General features: G+C 39.2%; 1 protein-coding gene across 2 annotated transcripts in view; it reads left to right on the forward strand.

The window, feature by feature from the left end:
• ptpn21 (protein tyrosine phosphatase non-receptor type 21) overlaps nt 1-18,918 on the forward strand; it is a 41,548-nt gene extending 22,630 nt beyond the window's left edge. For both annotated transcript variants that reach the window (XM_061896036.1, XM_061896038.1), the window contains 6 exons: nt 3,096-3,233; nt 3,475-3,693; nt 5,963-6,091; nt 12,648-12,882; nt 12,954-13,111; nt 18,058-18,918. In XM_061896036.1, the coding sequence (XP_061752020.1) occupies nt 3,096-3,233; nt 3,475-3,693; nt 5,963-6,091; nt 12,648-12,882; nt 12,954-13,111; nt 18,058-18,186 (1,008 nt within the window). In that variant the 3' untranslated portion in view covers nt 18,187-18,918. The remainder of the gene's footprint in view (nt 1-3,095; nt 3,234-3,474; nt 3,694-5,962; nt 6,092-12,647; nt 12,883-12,953; nt 13,112-18,057) is intronic.
• Nucleotides 18,919-18,991: the final 73 nt, after the last annotated feature.

Raw genomic sequence — 18,991 nt, forward strand, 5'->3', positions numbered from 1 at the left:
AAAAAATATCTATATATATATATATATATATATATATTTTTTTTTTTTTGTCCTGTCCAGCTTCTTCGGCAAATCATATAGTTGATGTAAATGCCCATATCGGCTGTTCAGATTTACTTTACAAAAGAGAAGTGTAGGATACTTCTCTTAGATTAGATTAGATTAGATAGTACTTTATTTATTCCGTCAGGAGAGTTCCTTCAGAAAAATTAAAATTTTCAGCACAATCCCATTCAAGTTTAGACAAACATTACAGGGAGACAGAACATGATCGCTGACGGGTCTGCCGGCTTCCAGCGCCCCTTACAAAAAAGATGAGATAAAGGTAAACAAAGGGGGGGGGGGGAATAGAAGATTTAAATAAAATTTAAAAAATCGGTCATTGCCTGGGCCCTGGAGAGGAGGTGCAGACTGAGGCCAAGGGAAAAAAACAAATAAATTAAAAAAATAAAAAAACAACTCATAACCATGGTACACATCCCTCTTCCATGTGTGTAAGAGGGAAACATCAAACATCAAAGAACACAGAGGACATTAAAGACATTAAAGCAGCAGATACAACCAGACACTTCTACATACAGCTATGAATAAAAAGTAAAAGAAACATATCCACTGTGGTGGCCTCTGCGGTGTTCCACGCCATCGTCTGCTGGGGAGGAGGGAGCATGGTCAGAGACAGAAGCAGACCCAACAAAGCAACCAAGACAGCCGACTCCACTCTCGGCCAGTGTCCAGTCCGCATGGATGAGCGAGGATACGTCCAAGGTGACTGAGGTGTCCGACACCTACTCACCCAGTCAAGACAAGTCAAAGTCTTGTTGCCTTATTTGTATTTGACTTTATTAAATGTATTTATAGTATCATTTTGTGCTAATCTAAAGTCTTAACAAGCTGCTACGCTTCGTACTGCCTCTGTCAGTATGTCTCTGCAACACCCAGTATTGTCCCACCCACACAACCATTTGATTGGTTACACGTAGAGCGGTAACAGCCAATCAGCAGTGTGTATTCAAAGCGCATGTAACAGCCAATCAGCAGTGCGTATTCAGAGCGCATGTAAAAGCCAATCAGCAGTGCGTATTCAGAACGCATGGAGTCAGTGCTCATGGCAGAGGCAGGCAGAGAGGAGCGACGGTGCGGGTTAGCAGAAAGGTGTTTAGCAAGTGAGCATAATGCAGCGGACTCTCCCCAAATTATAATAAACACTTCCCAGTCAACTACTAGTAACATCACTATGAGCCCGTTGACGTTCTCGAAATATAAGCGGCAGCTTTGAGGTGGAGGCTAATTAGTTTTTAGCGTAACGTTAGCTTATTTTGCGGTGTGGGAATGCGTATGTGTGTTACGAACAGCAAAGCCCTGTCTATCTGAGAGAAAGACAAGCATAAGCATTATTGACCTACAGATAACAACTAAGTTATTTAACTTTGCCTCTTTCTTTGTTGAAGCAGCAAAAAAGGACATTATGTTGAATGAAGAGTGCCTGTCTCTGATAGTTGATATAATAATGTAACTGCATCATAAAGCCTGCATGAACTCCATGGTGTTCAGGAATGAATAGTCTCTCCTATTGCTATTGTACTATTTTTTTCAGCTATAGTTACATTAATAATTAGTAATGTAGCAGCCTAGTTTTGAATGGCAGGGTCCCACCTATCACATGTTGATAAAAATATAACATTTACATAATAAAAAATCTACTACAGGCTTTCCAAATGCTGTAATAAATCAAGCATGATGAGTTGAGCATATGTCAGCATGTGACCACACTTTTAACTAATTTTTTCAAATGCTTATTGCAAACGCTTATTTACAGTAAGTCATTAATTGGACTTAGTCATTATTTTGTCTTAGTAAGTCAATATTTCCTAAGTCGAAATAATGACACATTTGGTATATCAAGACATGCACCTGGGGATAGGTTGATTGGCAACACTAAATTGGCCCTAGTGTGTGAATGTGAGTGTGAATGTTGTCTGTCTATCTGTGTTGGCCCTGCGACTTGTCCAGGGTGTACCCCGCCTTCCGCCCGATAGTAGCTGAGATAGGTGCCAGCGACCCCAAAAGGGAATAAGCGGTAGAGAATGGATGGATGGATGGAAACTAGGACTGTTTTGTGTTTTGCTTTTACTTTACGTAAAAAATATCGAGATATATATCGTATATTGCCATTCAGCATACGGAGTGGAAAACACAACCAAAAATTGTAGGCTTCTTAACGCGACTAAGCCGGCCTACTTCACCGCATACTGTAGTCTAGGGCCCCCCCACCCCCCATCCCGTCCGTCGCCTGTCCTTAACTAACAAATATTCTAGGGTAATCAATGGACAACATATAAAAAAAATACCAAAATAAACATGACACATCATTACGTCACTTCCTAGAAACACTGATATATATATATATATATATATATATATATATATATATATATATATATATATATGTGTGTGTATATATGTATGTGTATATATACAATGTGTGTGTATATATACAATATGTGTGTATATATATATATATATGTTATATATGTATATATATATATACATATGTTGTTATATATATATATATATATATGTTATATATATATATATATATATATATATATATATATAATACAGTAAATATTTTTAAAAGAATGTCAGGGAAACTACTGAGCTGCAGCCTTTTTCAGATGACTGGGTGGAAAAATGCTATTCACCGGTCAATTACAGGACGCATACAGACATTTACACTTGACCTCACAATTTTACATCTTCAATTAGCTTATTGTGGATTACTGTGGGAGGAGAGGGGTGTACCTGGTGGTATTTTAATCTTAAATGCGCCAGACACAAATGTACGAGTAACTGGTTTTGTGCTATTGTGTTGGTTTCAAAAATTGTCATTGTCTCTTCCCCCTTGTTGCAAATCTAATCCATTCTCAGTTGGCCTTCAACCACGCAGGCAAACCGGCCAGGTGGCATTTCAGCGCAAAGATTCCAAATAGGGCACAGTTTTCCACCCCCCTTTTCAGCTGCTTTAGCTGTGACAAACAAGATGAGAGAGTCGTGTTCACTCGTCTTCCGTACTTGTACTCCTCTTCCCACACCAGGGCATGAAGAGCGTACGGTTGAACATGAGAAAGATGGGCCCTCTGAAGGTTGCTCATCTCAATGGCCTGTCTGTGTCGAGGCACCCTGCACAGAGCGATGTGAAGGACGAGCCCGAACAAGCCTCCAATGATGAGAAGGTAGGGACAGCTTCGTCAAGCTGAAACATTTACACTTGCATCTAGATGCATGTTACAGAGTTTGTAACGCTTGCTGATTAAGTTTCAAGGAAACAAGATAATAAAATATGTTGGACTCATTAGTCTTAGGTTAGTAAAAGCTCAGTAAAGTTGAACACTGGGTAGTCTAAGGGAGTCCAAATGAGGACATGCTGCATTTAGCTATGTATCGACTAAACGGTGCCCTTGTCTTGTTTTCCAGTGTAAAGCCCTGGAGCGACACATGGAGAGGGGCGAGTTGCTGAAGGAATACGAGAGCGTCCCCAAGTCTCGCCCGTCTGGGGAGTGCACCATCGCCCAGATGGCGGAAAGCGCCGACAAGAACCGTTTTCAGGATGTACTGCCATACGACGACACCCGAGTGGAGCTGGTCCCCACCAAGGAAAACAACACTGGCTACATCAATGCATCGCACATTAAAGTAAGTGACCACCCACCCACTGGCCACATCATTAGGTGGACTCACCCAAATGATAAAAAAAGAGAGGACCGACAATGAAACCTTGAGAAACACCACTATCAGAACTAAAGAAGCTGAACAAGTGGTCAAAACTGCATCTGAAGTAAACAAGCTACAGCAACACCTTAGTTACCGGTACATAAATCACACATTGAAAAAAAATGTAACTGGCAAAAATTTGGGCTGGACGATAGTGGTGTAAATAATAATCACGATTATTTTTGATTGATATTGTATTCACGATTACACAATCATTTATTAATTTTAAACATGAGTATTTGTTGTACCACCCAAACTCAACTTTAAACTGGACATTAATTAGTAATTAATAAACCACGATAAGTAAAATAATCATAGCAATATAAAAAAACTGTAAATTTCAGTTTTTCCGTTTTAATTGTTTTTAATTCGGTTTTTGACCTTTTACACTTATTTTACGACTATAGCATGTATGTTTAATACATTGTTTGCTAGATAACTGCAAAAATCATCATTTACTGGATCAATACATCTGTGGACACTTTTGTATTTAAGCGTAAATGTATAAATAAGTTTGTTAAGTACATTATTATTGTGTAAGATACTTATTTTGTTAGTGTAGTGTAGTCAGACCAGATGTGGCGTGCAACACGCTATTGTTGTGAAGGGGGCAAGTCTTCTGTGCTGTTGTCTCACCTTGACGAGTAAAGAGGCGACTCACTTGAAACTCAAGCTGCTACTGTTGTTGTGTCTGTGCTTTACATCGATGATGTCATTCACAACAACACCAGCAGATGAGATGTGTTGTGTGTGTATGGATTGTTCTTGTGAGCTCTGGTTTTGGGTTTAATCGCTGTTTCTAGTGACCGTCTCGACAGTTTGTAGTTTGTGTCGGGGATGAATGAGCACTATCGGACACCCTAAATAAATATTCCTTCTCCTCACAATGACAAAAATTGTCTTAGATTTAAGTAAATGTATCTGATATTCTGTGTTTAACAGCGGATTCCGCTTGATTGGCCAATTATGGGACTCTGTCTGCAGTCACGTAAATGCGGAAATCATATGACTTACTTATTTTGTTAAGTGTTGAGTTGAATTTGAGTTTATTTTGAACATGCATGCATACCACATGATACATCACAATTTCCAGTTTAACATTTGTTCACTTCCTGTTCTCAATTTATTCACCATATACTCTATAAGTAATCACAATAAAAATAAATAAATAATACTCGGTGAAGTAAGTTACATTTCCAAGTGAGAGGAGTAAGATTATTTTGAAAATGAATAGATGGATGAAATGAATTCAGAATATTTATCATGGTTTTTCTTGTTTGTACTTTGTAAACACTTTAAGTGTAGTAATTATTGATTAGGCATACTAGCATTATCACAAATAAAAAGTAGCAACTATAGTGACATCCCAAAGTTCGAGTAGACTATTTGGCTTTTGCTCTTTTTTCACTTATTCTGTTACACCATCACAAGCTTCGGAGTTTGCATCAATGTTCCACGGCCCATTAATCAATTTTTTTTAATTTTTGATTATTATATTTTTATAATTGTGAGAAGCAATAATCAAAATTAAAATTAAATTAAATTCATTTGTCTAGCCCTACATAATGGGAACTCCTCAGTTATAAAGAATACCACCATCAGTGTGTGAATGTCTGTGTGAATGGGCAAATGTGGAAATAATGTCAAAGCGCTTTGGGCTCCTTAAGAAGGGGTAGAAAAGCGCTATACAAGTACAACCAAATTGACCATTTACCAAGTTCGGACCCAAGGTTAAAATATCAGTGCAAGGATCTGCCAATGTTTTCACACTGCTTCAAATTTTTCTACACAAAAGGAGCACTCCAGTGGTTTCCCCAAATGGACTGAACTCGCCAGTTGAAATAACCTTGGTCGAATTGAATCGAATACAAAACGTGCCTGAAGATTTTACACACAAACTGTAAAACTGCACAGCATCATAGGGACTGTGGTTTCCAATAATTTGGTTAACTTATTTAGAAGTAGAAACTATGACAAATACCGAATGGCTTTGGGTACCCGTACCTGATAAAGTGTGCAGTGAGTGTTATCAGCAAGAAGACATCTCACAAGTGTCCAGACAACAATGCATGACATGCTGCGACTCCCACGCGGACGTCTGAAGGTTTGCTGCGGGACTGGTTTTTCCGACACATTGCAGCAAGTAATGTTGTTTTTGTCTTTTTAAAAAAGGTTGTCTTTGTCTCTCCAGTTGAATGTTGGAGGACATGAGTGGAACTACATCGCCACCCAGGGGCCCCTTGTCAACACATGCCAGGACTTCTGGCAGATGGTGTGGGAGCAGGGTGTCGCCATCATCGCCATGGTCACTGCCGAAGAGGTCAGTTGACGTCTCTGTAGCCCTTTTCACACAGCCTGTAAAAGCCGGCTTTTTTTCCCTTTTAAACTGGGTTGCCGCTCCGTAAAAATGGCACCAACTTAAAATGGAGGAACAAAGTCTCAGGGAAATTTTCTGAAAGTCTTCCATGGAGAAAAGCAGCAAGTCTGACATTCAACAAACTATAATCCCAGTCACGGCAGGATATTACTGTTAACTTGTGATGACATTCGCATCTGCCGTGACGTACAAGATACTTACCGAACAGAAGCCAGTGTCAGGTGTTGCACGTCTCATCCTTGTTGACAGCACTGTGGAATAACACACACAGGCCGTGTTCCGCCTCTGTTGCTTCTTTGTGATGAGATCACGCGAGATTAAAACATAATAATATTTCTCCTTTTAGAAAACAGCGTCTTCCATAGTAGAAGGCCGTTGGAAGTTTTAGTTGTTTTCATCAAATAGAAGCGTAATCTGTCTGGTTGTGTGCGAGAGATTAGAACTGCACATTGAGCGCTTTTAATGTAAACATCTTATAAGTAAACTTGGCACTGGCTGCTGTGACGTCAGAAATTCGGCCGCCATCTTGAAGTGGTGATGAGGAGCCGGCGAGCATCCTAAACTGACAGTTGACAGGTAGAAATCAAAAAACAAAAAGCTGGTGTTTAGCGTTTTCCTGCTCAAATGAGCGGACTGTTGAAAATAGGAATCGGGGGATTACTTTTCACAAATAAGATTTAATATTAACGTACTATTGGTTGGATTTTGTCAACAGAATATTACCACAGAGTTGAGTAGTAGCAAAGATGTACAATAGTTCTGAAATTCTAGCCGCTAGCAAACAAGAGTATGACCATAATAGAATTGCTTGTCAATTAAATTAATTGAATTTAAAAATTTCATACTTGAATTACATAAAGTTGAACCAAATGATGAAGATGAAGATTTTAAAAGCCAACAGGGGTAAAAGTTAGGACCACAATCCAGATTGTGTAGGGAAGCCGGGGGGGCGGGGGTAATATATGTAAGCTAGCTAGACAATGAGATGGACAGTGGCTATACAGTATTATACAAGTCTTAATTTAGTCTAGCTTTTCCAACCAATTTTGTGTAGCCCACCTTTGTGAATTGTGTGGGACTTTTATCCAAAGCGACATACATAAAAAATACATACATAACAATCACTGCAAACACTATTATTTAAGGTAAGAATGTAATACACAAGACAGAATAAACTCTCTGCTGTGGCAGCAACAGAAATACAGTCTATAGGTCCCTAAGATATATAGATATCTAATGTATTCATACATTGTTTATGTATGATATACGCATGTATATATAACCTAATCATATTGTTACTTCAACTTAAAAATAGCTGGCCAATTTTTTCCCCCCTTTTCTAGGATTGTATTCCCAGTTTTGACCTCGGACGTTTGGTCACTTATAGTATATAAGAATATTCCATTACTGTTAAAGGCCTACTGAAATGAGATTTTCTCATTTAAACGGGAATAGCAGGTCCATTCTATGTGTCATACTTGATCATTTCGCGATATTGCCATATTTTTGCTGAAAGGATTTAGTCGAGAACATCCACGATAAAGTTCGCAACTTTCGGTGCTAAGAGAAATGCCCTGCCTCTACCAGAAGTCGCAGACGATGACGTCACATGTTGATGGCTCCTCACATATTCACATTGATTTTAATGGGAGCCTCCAACAAAAAGTGCTATTCGGACCGAGAAAACGACAATTTCCTCATTAATTTGAGCGAGGATGAAAGATTTGTGTTTGAGGATATTGATAACGACGGACTAGAAAAAAAAAATAAAAAACGCGATTACATTGGGACGGATTCCGATGTTTTTAGACACATTTACTAGGATAAGTCTGGGAAATCCCTTATCTTTCTATTGTGTTGCTAGTGTTTTAGTGAGTTAAATAGTACCTGATAGTCGGAGGTATGTCTCCACGGGTGTCTTGACGGCAGTGTCTCAGGGGAGTCGACGGCAGCTTTATGGACGGCACAAGCTCAGCTTTTCTCCGGTAAGAAGCAACTTTTTACCACAATTTTCTCACCGAAACCTGCTGGTTGACATTCCGCCGTGATTCATGTTCGCTTGACCGCGCTCTGATCCATAGTAAAGTTTCACCTCTAGGGATTTTAAACAAGGAATCACCGTGTGTTTGTGTGGTTAAAGGCTAAAGCTTCCCAACTCCATCTTTCTACTGTGACTTCTCCAATATTAATTGAACAAATTGCAAAAGATTCAGCAACACAGATGTCCAAAATACTGTGTAATTATGCCATTAAAGCAGACGACTTTTGGCTGTGTGTTTGCGTAGCGCTCATACTTCCTAAAAACCCGTGACGTCTTGCGTACACGTCATCATTACACGACGTTTTCAAGACGAAACTCCCGGGAAATTTAAAATTGTAATTTAGTCAACTAAACCGGCCGTATAGGCATGTGTTGCAATGTTAATATTTCATCATTGATATATAAACTATCAGACTGCATGGTGGGTAGTAGTGGGTTTCAGTAGGCCTTTAAGCAAACTATGAATAATAAAACATGTGTCTTTTATCATAGCTACATGTATGACAAAAAAACATGTGAAAATTAGTGGTATTTAGTGAGGTATGATTAATTTAAATGCACTGACAGTTCATTGCTCCTGCCAAATAAATTGCACTGAGTGCAGCGGATCACCACTCCAAGATGGTGGCCCCGCGTCTCATCCGCGCCAGTAGGCAGTAGCTCTCGATGCTGCGTCTACTTACAAGATGCCTATGGCTTTGAGCAGACTATAAACCGAGAGCTAGCAAACAGGGCTAGTCGCGGCCACGAGCTATACGGTCAATTAGGGTTGCGCAATATACAATTAAAAAGTATTGTACATTTGGCCGACAATAGTGTTTTGATTCTATTCTTAATTTGTGATGTCGCATGATGATGACACAATCCAGCTGTGTCCCGCAAATATAAATGCAACAAGCGAATGAACGCTTCCTCAATGCAATGTGGTGTCCTTGCTAGCGTGCTAGAGGCTATTGTCCCTCCACAGTACAAAGCCACTTCTAAATCACTTATAGCTGTGGTTCTCAAATGGGTGTACGCGTACTCCTGGGGGTACGTGAAGGTATGCCAAGGAGTACGTGACATTTTTATTTTAAAAATAGCAACAATTCAAAATTCTTTATAAATATATTTATTGAATAATACTTCAACAAAATATGAATGTAAGTTCATAAACTGAAAAGAATTGCAACAATGCAATATTCAGTGTTGACAGCTAGATTTTTTGTGGACATGTTCCATAAATATTGATGCTATAGATTTCTTTTTTTGTGAAGAAATGTTTAGAATTAAGTTCATGAATCCAGATGAATCTTTATTACAATCCCCAAAGAGGGCACTTTAATTTGATGATTACTTTTATGTGTAGAAATCTTTATTTATAATTGAATCATTTTTTTTTATTTTTCAACAAGTTTTTAGTTATTTTTATATCTTTTTTTCCAAATAGTTCAAGAAAGACCACTGAAAATTAGCAACATTTTGCACTGTTATACAATTTAATAAATCACAAACTGATGACATACTGCTGTATTTTACTTCTTTATCTCTTTTTCTCAACCAAAAATGCTTTGCTCTGAATAGGGGGTAATTGAATTAAAAAAATGTTCACAGGGGGTACATCACTGAAAAAAGGTTAAGAACCACTGACTTATAAAATAGAATAGAACAGAATCCTTGCCTCCATGGCGACAAATAAACTACATTTCTTCCAAGTGTCCCTGCAGGACGAGGAATAGCTAAACATGCTACACTACACGTCCTAGGAGGATATGCTAACTGGAAGCGAGGCTTCTCGCATGTAAACAAAGTTTATTTCGTGCCGCGTGTTTGGCATCCGTGGTCTAGAGTGTTGTCATCATGTCTGCAATGTTGACGTCATTTTAATATATCCCAGATATACCTGTGGACAGCCATCTACAAAATGTGCAAATACGAAGAGGACAGTTGCAGCTACTAAGGAGGGAAAGTCTAACCGGAGTAAGAGTGCAAAGCAAGTGTGACCTCCTGCTCGCCTCTTTTGCCAGGGACTTTGAGGGACAGAAGTAGAGTCTCTAACCACGAGTACAGTCTAAAATAACACCATACAAAAATGCTAGATTTGTTGCTAGTTGTTTTTAATTAAAAAAACAAAAACAATTAAAAGTCTCAAGACACTTGAACAAATCTCAACAAAGTACATTGTACAATAAGCAGCAACACTTAAAAATATGGCAAAACGCTAGAAATATATTAATACTAATTAATAATAAGAGATTTGTTTTTAAATGTATGTACCGTATACGTTTTTGAGCCTCTTTAAACAAATATAATCCTAGCAAATTTTGCAAATCACTTAATGACTGATGTGACCATGCCCCCAAAGCCACAGGTATGTCTGGGAGAAACCCTTGTCGGAGCATTCACACCCTGAGCATGTTTTTTTATAGGATTTTTTTATATGGGAGAAAAATCCTCGGTTTTACTCAAATTGCCTATAGTCATGAGCTTTGGGTCATGACCGAAAGGATAAGATCATGGGTATAAGCGGCCGAAATGAGTTTCCTCCGCCGGGTGGTGGGGCTCTCCCTTAGAGATAGGGTGAGAAGCTCTGCCATCCGGGAGGAACTCAAAGTAAAGCCGCTGCTCCTTCACAACGAGAGGAGCCAGATGAGGTGGTTCGGGCATCTGGTCAGGATGCCACCCGAACGCCTCCCTAGGGAGGTGTTTAGGTCACGTCCAACCGGTAGGAGGCCACGGGGAAGACCCAGGACACGTTGGGAAGACTATGTCTCCCGGCTGGCCTGGGAACGCCTCGGGATCCCCCGGGAAGAGCTAGACGATGTGGCTGGGGAGAGGGAAGTCTGGGTTTCCCTGCTTAGGCTGTTGCCCCCGCGACCCGACCTCGGATAAGCGGAAGATGATGGATGGATGGATGGATGGATGGATGGATGGATGGACCAGTAAACGTTTCCCCATTGAAAATATGAATGAGCAATATACAAATCATTTCATATCCCACATTTCTCAATGGATTTGAACCGTTCACATCGTCCACACACTCTGGACATTCAAGCCAGTGTGTTTCCAGTTCCTAAAATTCCCAGATTACCAGGAAATACCAGGAATGATCCCCAATGAAAATGAATGGGACAATTTTCAAAGTGGCACGATCCCCACATTGCTCACTTGATTTGAACCCTTCCACCATCCACACACTCCACTCATCCTGGACATTCAAGCCAACACAGGGACGGCGTGGCGCAGTGGGAGAGTGGCCGTCCACAACCCGAGGGTCACTGGTTCAAATCCCACCTAGAACCAACCTCGTCACGTCCGTTGTGTCCTGAGCAAGACACTTCACCCTTGCTCCTGATGGGTGCTGGTTGGCGCCTTGCATGGCAGCTCCCTCCATCAGTGTGTGAATGTGTGTGTGAATGGGTAAATGTGGAAGTAGTGTCAAAGCGCTTTGAGTACCTTGAAGGTAGAAAAGCGCTATACAAGTACAACCCATTTATTTATTTAACATGTTTCCCAGATCCGAAAAATTCCCTCATTACCAGGAAGGTTTCCCCATTGAAAATGAATGGCTGATAAACAAACTTCTACATATCCCACTTTTCTCAACGGATTTGCATGGTTCCAAAGTCAAAAGGCTCCTGGCGCTTTTTGCTCAACTGCTAACATGCTAATGTTAGCATTTTAACACTAATTAGCATGTTTACTTTTTTAGCCAATTGTGCCATCTCACACCTCACAGCCATGACTTTGTATGTGACATATGCTAACTCATTTTGCCTTTACAGTCAAACTTGGTACGTGACATATGCTAACGTTAGCGTTTCAGTTTAGCTTGCGCATTTTCGTGGTTTGCGCACATACACAGTATTCACAAAATCTTATTTTGTGAATACTGTCGTTGAGGCTTGTGCAGCCCTTTGAGACACTTGTGATTTAGGGCTATATAAATAAACTTTGAGTGATTGATTTATAGTTTTTTATTTTTATTTATAATCTTTATTTTTTGGTTTTATTTGTGGCAATAAGTTAAAACAGTTAAAACCTAAAGTTCTAAACGACATCTGAATGTACCTGCATTGTTTTGTGACGCAGCCAAATGAAAAAATGTTTTTATTGTTTGGTCGTACATCTTGTCGTAGTAGTTTTAACATAGACACTGTCAGGAAATCTGGCCTCCATGGGGAAAAAAAAACCTGCCAGTCAGGGAGGGGCTCTTTGGATTGTCTCAACTCTACCATCATACAAGACACCCCTGCTGGAAATCAATGTTAAAATCTTATCTGGTGGAATCAATATCTTGTATCGCCTCGTGAAATGAGTGTTGATGCATTTATACAAAACAGCAACACACTTGGCCGTGTATAAAAATGAACAGTAAATTCTGGATTTACAGTTAACACTATTTTGTGAGGTATGTTTGTTTAAAAAAAAAAAAAAAAGTTGAGTGTTTCTTTGTAATTAAATCCTGTTAATGCGCAGGAGAGTGGCAGAGAAAAGAGCTTCCGCTACTGGCCCCGGCTGGGCTCCCGACACAACCCGGTGACCTATGGCCGCTTCAAGATTACCACACGCTTCCGCACGGAGTCGGGCTGCTACGCCACGACGGGCCTGAAGATCAGACACCAGCTGACGAACCAGGAAAGAACGGTGTGGCACCTGCAGTACACCGACTGGCCCGACCACGGCTGTCCTGAGAACCTGAAAGGTTTCCTCAGTGAGTTGGACGGATTTTTCTTTGGACAATCCTAAAACTTGATTGCTGATGTTCTACTCTGGTCTTAACAGCCTATCTGGACGAGATTCAGTCTGTAAGGAGACACACCAACAGCACCAGCGACGTGAAGACTAACCTTCCCGTGCTGGTGCACTGCACTGCCGGAGTGGGCCGCAGTGGCGTGGTCATCCTGTCCGAGATCATGATCGCCTGTCTGGAGCACAACAAGGTAACCAGACTGCACATTCTTCAAAGTCTAGCGCCCTTTTTGATCTGCTTTTATTTAAGTCCTAGTCCCGCTGTCTAGTGCACAGGGGCCACATAATTTAAAATGGCCTGCAAAACCCTTGAAATATGCATCAATGAAGACAGAATGAAATATGCATTGCAAGCAATTACATACCTTTTAAACTTTAATATTATCTATGAATGCAAAAAACATTTTTTTAGTTAAAATAAAAAAAAAACATCTCCTTGACTTATGGTTTAAGACCAAGTTATCCATCAAATTTTACACTTTAAACGTGACTATGTATTACACAGTAAAGAAACTGGCAGCTAACAGAATTTTACTGTAAAAAAAGAACTATAGTACTATTTTTACATTTACAGTAAGATGCTGTAAAAACACTGTAAACTGTACAATTTTCGCTGCAAAATCTAAATATTTTTTTTACAGTGTATGTAAAGAATACATTGATGAAATGCATAGGCAATTTTATAATATCATGAGGCCCCCAGTGAAAACGATTGTGACACCACTGGTCAGGGCCGTTGCTAGGAATTCCGGGCCCCCTGCAGGAAAACCAGTGTGGGCCCCTGTACCCCATTCATTGCCACCTTCAATTTGTGTTTTTTTATCAGTGTTCTGGAGTACGAACACCCAATTTTGTTACTTTTTTATGATTAACGACTTAACAAGTCAGTTGTCTTAATCTCATTTCACTGATTTGCAACAACACTGACTGCAACTACATTCTCAATTAACCACTCAAATAAGTAGTGTTTTGTTTTTATTATTGTATTTAACGATCAAGCACTGCTATGCAAAAAAACCAAGTGTCCTGGCTCAAGATAGTTCACAGGTATATATGTTGCATTTAACTTAAATGTGCAAGTAAAACAAAGAGCACATGGAATATGTTGTTATAAAAAATTATCAGAAACAACAACAAAGCTCATCTAATCCTAAAGTTTAAATTGGGTTGTTTGTTAATTCTAAGTCTCACCCAAAAGCCCTTTGTCTTAGCAAATTTGCTGTTGAGGACTTAGAATTGTCAACTGAGCTGACTTTTATTTGTAAGTTTATCGAGGTTATTTAGCCTCCCTTGGCTTGTTGGGGATCTCGGATAGTTCTTAACTACTTTCAGTTTGCCAAACGCCCTTTCTCCACCTGCAAAAGTCACAAGTTATGATATGAAAGTCAGTGTAAAACTATCCCAAATTCTAAATCTTTTTTACTTTTTTTCTGGGTTGCTTATGCAGCACATTGGTTTCTCTTCTTCACTGTCTAATTTACACGATGGTCAAGCAGCTTGAGTGTAGCATTAAAACAAGTGGGAGTGAGTTTATGCAGAAAGCGTGGTATTGCTGATCTTTTCTGGGGTGCTCTATTGGTCAAATTGAGATAGGAAAGAGCGCTAATAGAGTCACAAAAGTAGTTGCTCATAAAGGTAACAAAGTCAAGAAAAAACAAAACTGTGTCGAAGGAAATGGCAGTGATCACATTATAGTTTGTTTTCTGTATGCCTAAATATAACTACAAAGACCTGCTTATGCAAATTAACCAACATGTTAAGTGAATGTGAGTGTGAATGTTGTCTGTCTAGCTGTGTTGGCCCTTAGGGTGTACTCCGCCTTCTGCCTGAATGCAGCTGAGATAGGCTCCAGCACCACCCGCGACCCCCAAAAGGGACAAGCGGTAGAAAATGGATGGATGGATGTTAAGTCTAAGTAATAAATACAGTAATTAATTGACCAATTGTCCATTTTCATAATAGAAACAACAATTTTAGTTGTGCAGGAAAGCCAAGTACTTTATTCAGCAGGAATGACCACATCATAGCATATTGGGTGATGTTTGTTAGTATCCAAAAAAAATCCTTCATAATATTGATAAACTCGATTTTTTTCTCATAGGCTCAACAGCAGAATCTTGATATCGCGCGAGCAAACCTTGCTGAATAACAGGGACATTTGTAGCTAAATACTGAGACAAAATATAAACCTCACACCATAAAAACAAACTGCAGACATGAGTTGTAGATGAGACAAGGGCTGGGTGATTATATGATCGCCATTAATTTGAGCTCAATCACATTGATCAGCTGTTTGCATTTTTACCTCCATCATCCATGGCAGAAATGTCTGTGAGAACTGTGTTTTACAACATTTTTTGAGGCAAGGCACATTTTTTTCATTTAAAAAATCCAGAAGCACAACGTTAAAAACGTTATTTTGAGTTTGTTGGTGTTTTCCTGTGTAGTGCTTCAGTTCTTGTCTTGCACTGTTATTTTGGTGGCCCTTCCTGTTTTGTTGGTGTTTTCCTGTAACACTTTGATGTCTTCCTTTGAGCGCTATTCCGCGCACCTACTTTGTGTTAGCTATCCTTTGTGTGGACAATGTTGATTGTCATGTCATGTACAGATGTACGTTGAGGACGCCGTAAGTTTTTGCTGTCGTCCAGCATTCTGTTCCTGTTAACTTTGTGGGCAGGTCAGTTTTACTTTCGTTTTGCATAGCCATGGCCTTTTCCTTTCCCTTTCATTCATTTGTGGTTAAAGCATTACATACCTTTTTACCTGTACCCTGCCTCCCGCTGTGGTCTGCATATTGGGATTACAACAAACCATCTTCGCCTCACCGGACACATTCCGACTTTTACAAAGCAATTAACTACCTGCTGCCACCTACTGACATGGAGTATTAGTAGTTAGTTACCCTGCTGAGTTTCACACAACACAGACACTAAGCAACGGCCCATTATTTGCAGATTATAATTTTTGATTTGCAAAAAAAACATTTTTACCAATTTGGTGAAGTTGCATAATTTCCCACGGCACACCAGACAATATCTCATGACATTAGTGTGCCATGGCATTAGTGTTCCGCGGCACAGTGGTTGAAAAACACTGTGTTCGAAGATACCGCAATAGTAAACCATAGAGAAGCAACAACGCTTGGTATAATCCTGACCCAGAACAATCTAGCTTGGTTGAATGTGAAAGTGTGTGTGTCCCGTGTATGTGCGAGACCTCCCGCTCCACCATTGCAAGCCTTGTGCCTCTTCCTCCTTACACAGCTGGAAGTGCAGCTCAGAACAACAAAATATATATGACCAACACTAGAATAGAATTTGAAAAGTCTCACTTTCTACTGCAGTTTACCAGTAATAATGCCCCAGCATGATCTGGCACCTGCTCATAGTGCCAAAACCCCCAGTAACTGGTGTACTGACCATGGCATTACTGTCCTCGATTGGCCTGCCAACTGTCCTGACCTAAACCTCACAGAGAATTTGTGGGTTATTGTGAAGAAGAAGCTGAAAAACACCAGGCCTTATAATGCAAATGAGCTGAAGGCCGCTATTGAAGCATCCTGGGCATCCATAACACCTCAGCAATGCCACAGGCCGATTGCCTCCATGCAGTAATCTGTGCAAAAGGATTTCCAACCAAGTACTGAGTTCATTAATTGACATTTTTAAAATATTTTATTTTGTTTTGTTATAAATCTTTTTTTATTTACTTGGTCTGAGGAAGTATTCTAATTTTTTGAGATAGGATTTTTGAGTTTTCTTAAGCTGCATGCCATAATCAGCCATATTAAAATAACAAGGCTTGCAATATTTCAGTTGATGTGTAATGAATCCAGAATGTATGACATTTTCATGTTTTTAGTTGCATTACAGAAAATAAAGGACTTTATCACAATATTCTAATTTTCTGAGACAGCCCTGTACATATAGCTAGCCTAAATAGCATGTTAGCATCGATTAGCTTGCAGTCATGCAGTGACCAAATATGTCTGATTAGCACTCCACTCAAGTCAATAACATCAACAAAACTCACATTTAAAAGTTTGGTGAACAAAATGAGACAGAAAAGAAGTGGCATAAAACACGTCTTAGAAAGTCGGAGAAAGTTGTACATGTAAACAAACTATGGTGAGTTCAAGGACCGCCAAAATTAGTAGGACAAACTGGCGCTCGCCAAACACTCGATTCAGTGAAGCATGTTTAATATAAACAGTGTGCTTTATAGCAATTAGGGAGGTTTGTGTCATGTTTGTCCTCCTACAGAAACCAAATTAAAACAAAAAATATGTTTTTTATCCCCTCATCATTTCTTATTTTTAATATATTTTTGAAAAAGCTCCAGAGAACCACGGGTTGCCGACCCCTGTCATAGAGGCTACTGGGGTCTATATGTGGGCCTACACTCATCACCTAGTACAGGGGTTCTCAAATGGCGGTAAGTGTACCCCTGGGGGTACTTGAAGGTATGCCAAGGGGTACGTGATATTTTTTAAAATAGCAACAATTCAAAAATCCTTCATAAATATTATATATTTATTGAAAAATAACAATTTAAAAATCGTTTATGAATATATGTATTGAATAATACTTCAACAAAATATGAATGTGAGTTCATAAACTGTGAAAAGAAATGCAACAATGCAATATTCAGTGTTGACAGCTAGATTTTTTGTGGACATGTTCCATAAATATTGATGTTAAAGATTTCTTTTTTTGTGAAGAAATGTTTAGAATTAAGTTCATGAATCCAGGTGGATCTCTATTACAATCCCCAAAGAGGGCACTTTAAGTTGATGATTACTTCTATGTGTAGAAATCTTTATTTATAATTGAATAACTTATTTTTCAACAAGTTTTTAGTTATTTGTATATCTTTTTTTCCAAATAGTTCAAGAAAGCCCACTACAAATGAGCAGTATTTTGTACTGTTATACAATTTAATAAATCAGAAACTGATGACATAGTACTGTATTTTACTTCTTTATCTCTTTTTTTCCAACCCAAAATGTTTTGCTCTGATTAGGGGGTACTTGAATTAAAAAAATGTTCACAGGGGGTACATCACTGAAAAAAGCTTGAGAACCATTGACCTAGTAAAGTGTGAACACAGTAATCAGACTGCGGTGCGTTGGTTTCAGACGCTGGACGTCAGGAGCGCCCTGCTAAAGCTGCGCAACCAGAGGATGATGATGGTCCAGACCTTGTCCCAGTACAACTTCATCTACAAGGTGCTGATTCAGTACCTGCGCAACTCCCGCCTCATCTGACACCCCCAGCAGCAGCTGCCATGTGGTCCAATGGCGAGGTTTGGTGCCAAAAAAACCTACAAAGGGCCCACTGCAAAAATGTGCTATTGGCTGCACAGAGTGAAGGTGCTCTACTTCTTAACAGTATTATTTTTACGTGAAACATTGCTTAATAAAAGCACTTTTGCTGTACATAATGACACAAGGTCAATATGCACCAATACAATCTTATTATGGACAATTTATTTGACCAGGATGATTCAACATTATTGACGACAACATGAAGTAACGAGGCTTTGTTTCAAGTGTGTTTTAGTGAGGTGTGCATGTGTAAATGCCATGATTGGATTGTTGTGTGAAAACCACTGGCAGGAAGTCAGTGGTAAATGAAGGCAAATATGATCATTTTATATGCCTTTTTTTTTTTTAACTTGAAAGGTCTTATTTAAATGAATGAATCTACATATATAATCTCCAGTGCTTGCGTACTGGATTTGTTTTGCAGTTAAAGTGAAGCAGTTACTGTATTTTATTTGGTAAATCAGAATTAGTTGAATGCTTGTATTGTTTCATTTTAAAATCCTTACTGAATTAGTTTTTTTTCCTCTACACAATAGTTTTTGTGTGAAAAAAGCACAAGCAATTTACTTTTTGTCCATGTACATACAGATTGTTGTTGATAATGTACACAATGTAAAATTGCTGTGCGAATGCTTTCCTGTACAAACTGTATAAAATATCTATTGAGCAACACTGGTGTGCGTTCAATGCAGGAGATATGTGAGCACAATAAATATTTGGGCTCGTTAGATGAATGACAGAAACC

Source organism: Nerophis ophidion, linkage group LG03, assembly GCF_033978795.1.
Source record: "Nerophis ophidion isolate RoL-2023_Sa linkage group LG03, RoL_Noph_v1.0, whole genome shotgun sequence".
NCBI classification, from domain to species: Eukaryota; Metazoa; Chordata; class Actinopteri; order Syngnathiformes; family Syngnathidae; genus Nerophis; species Nerophis ophidion.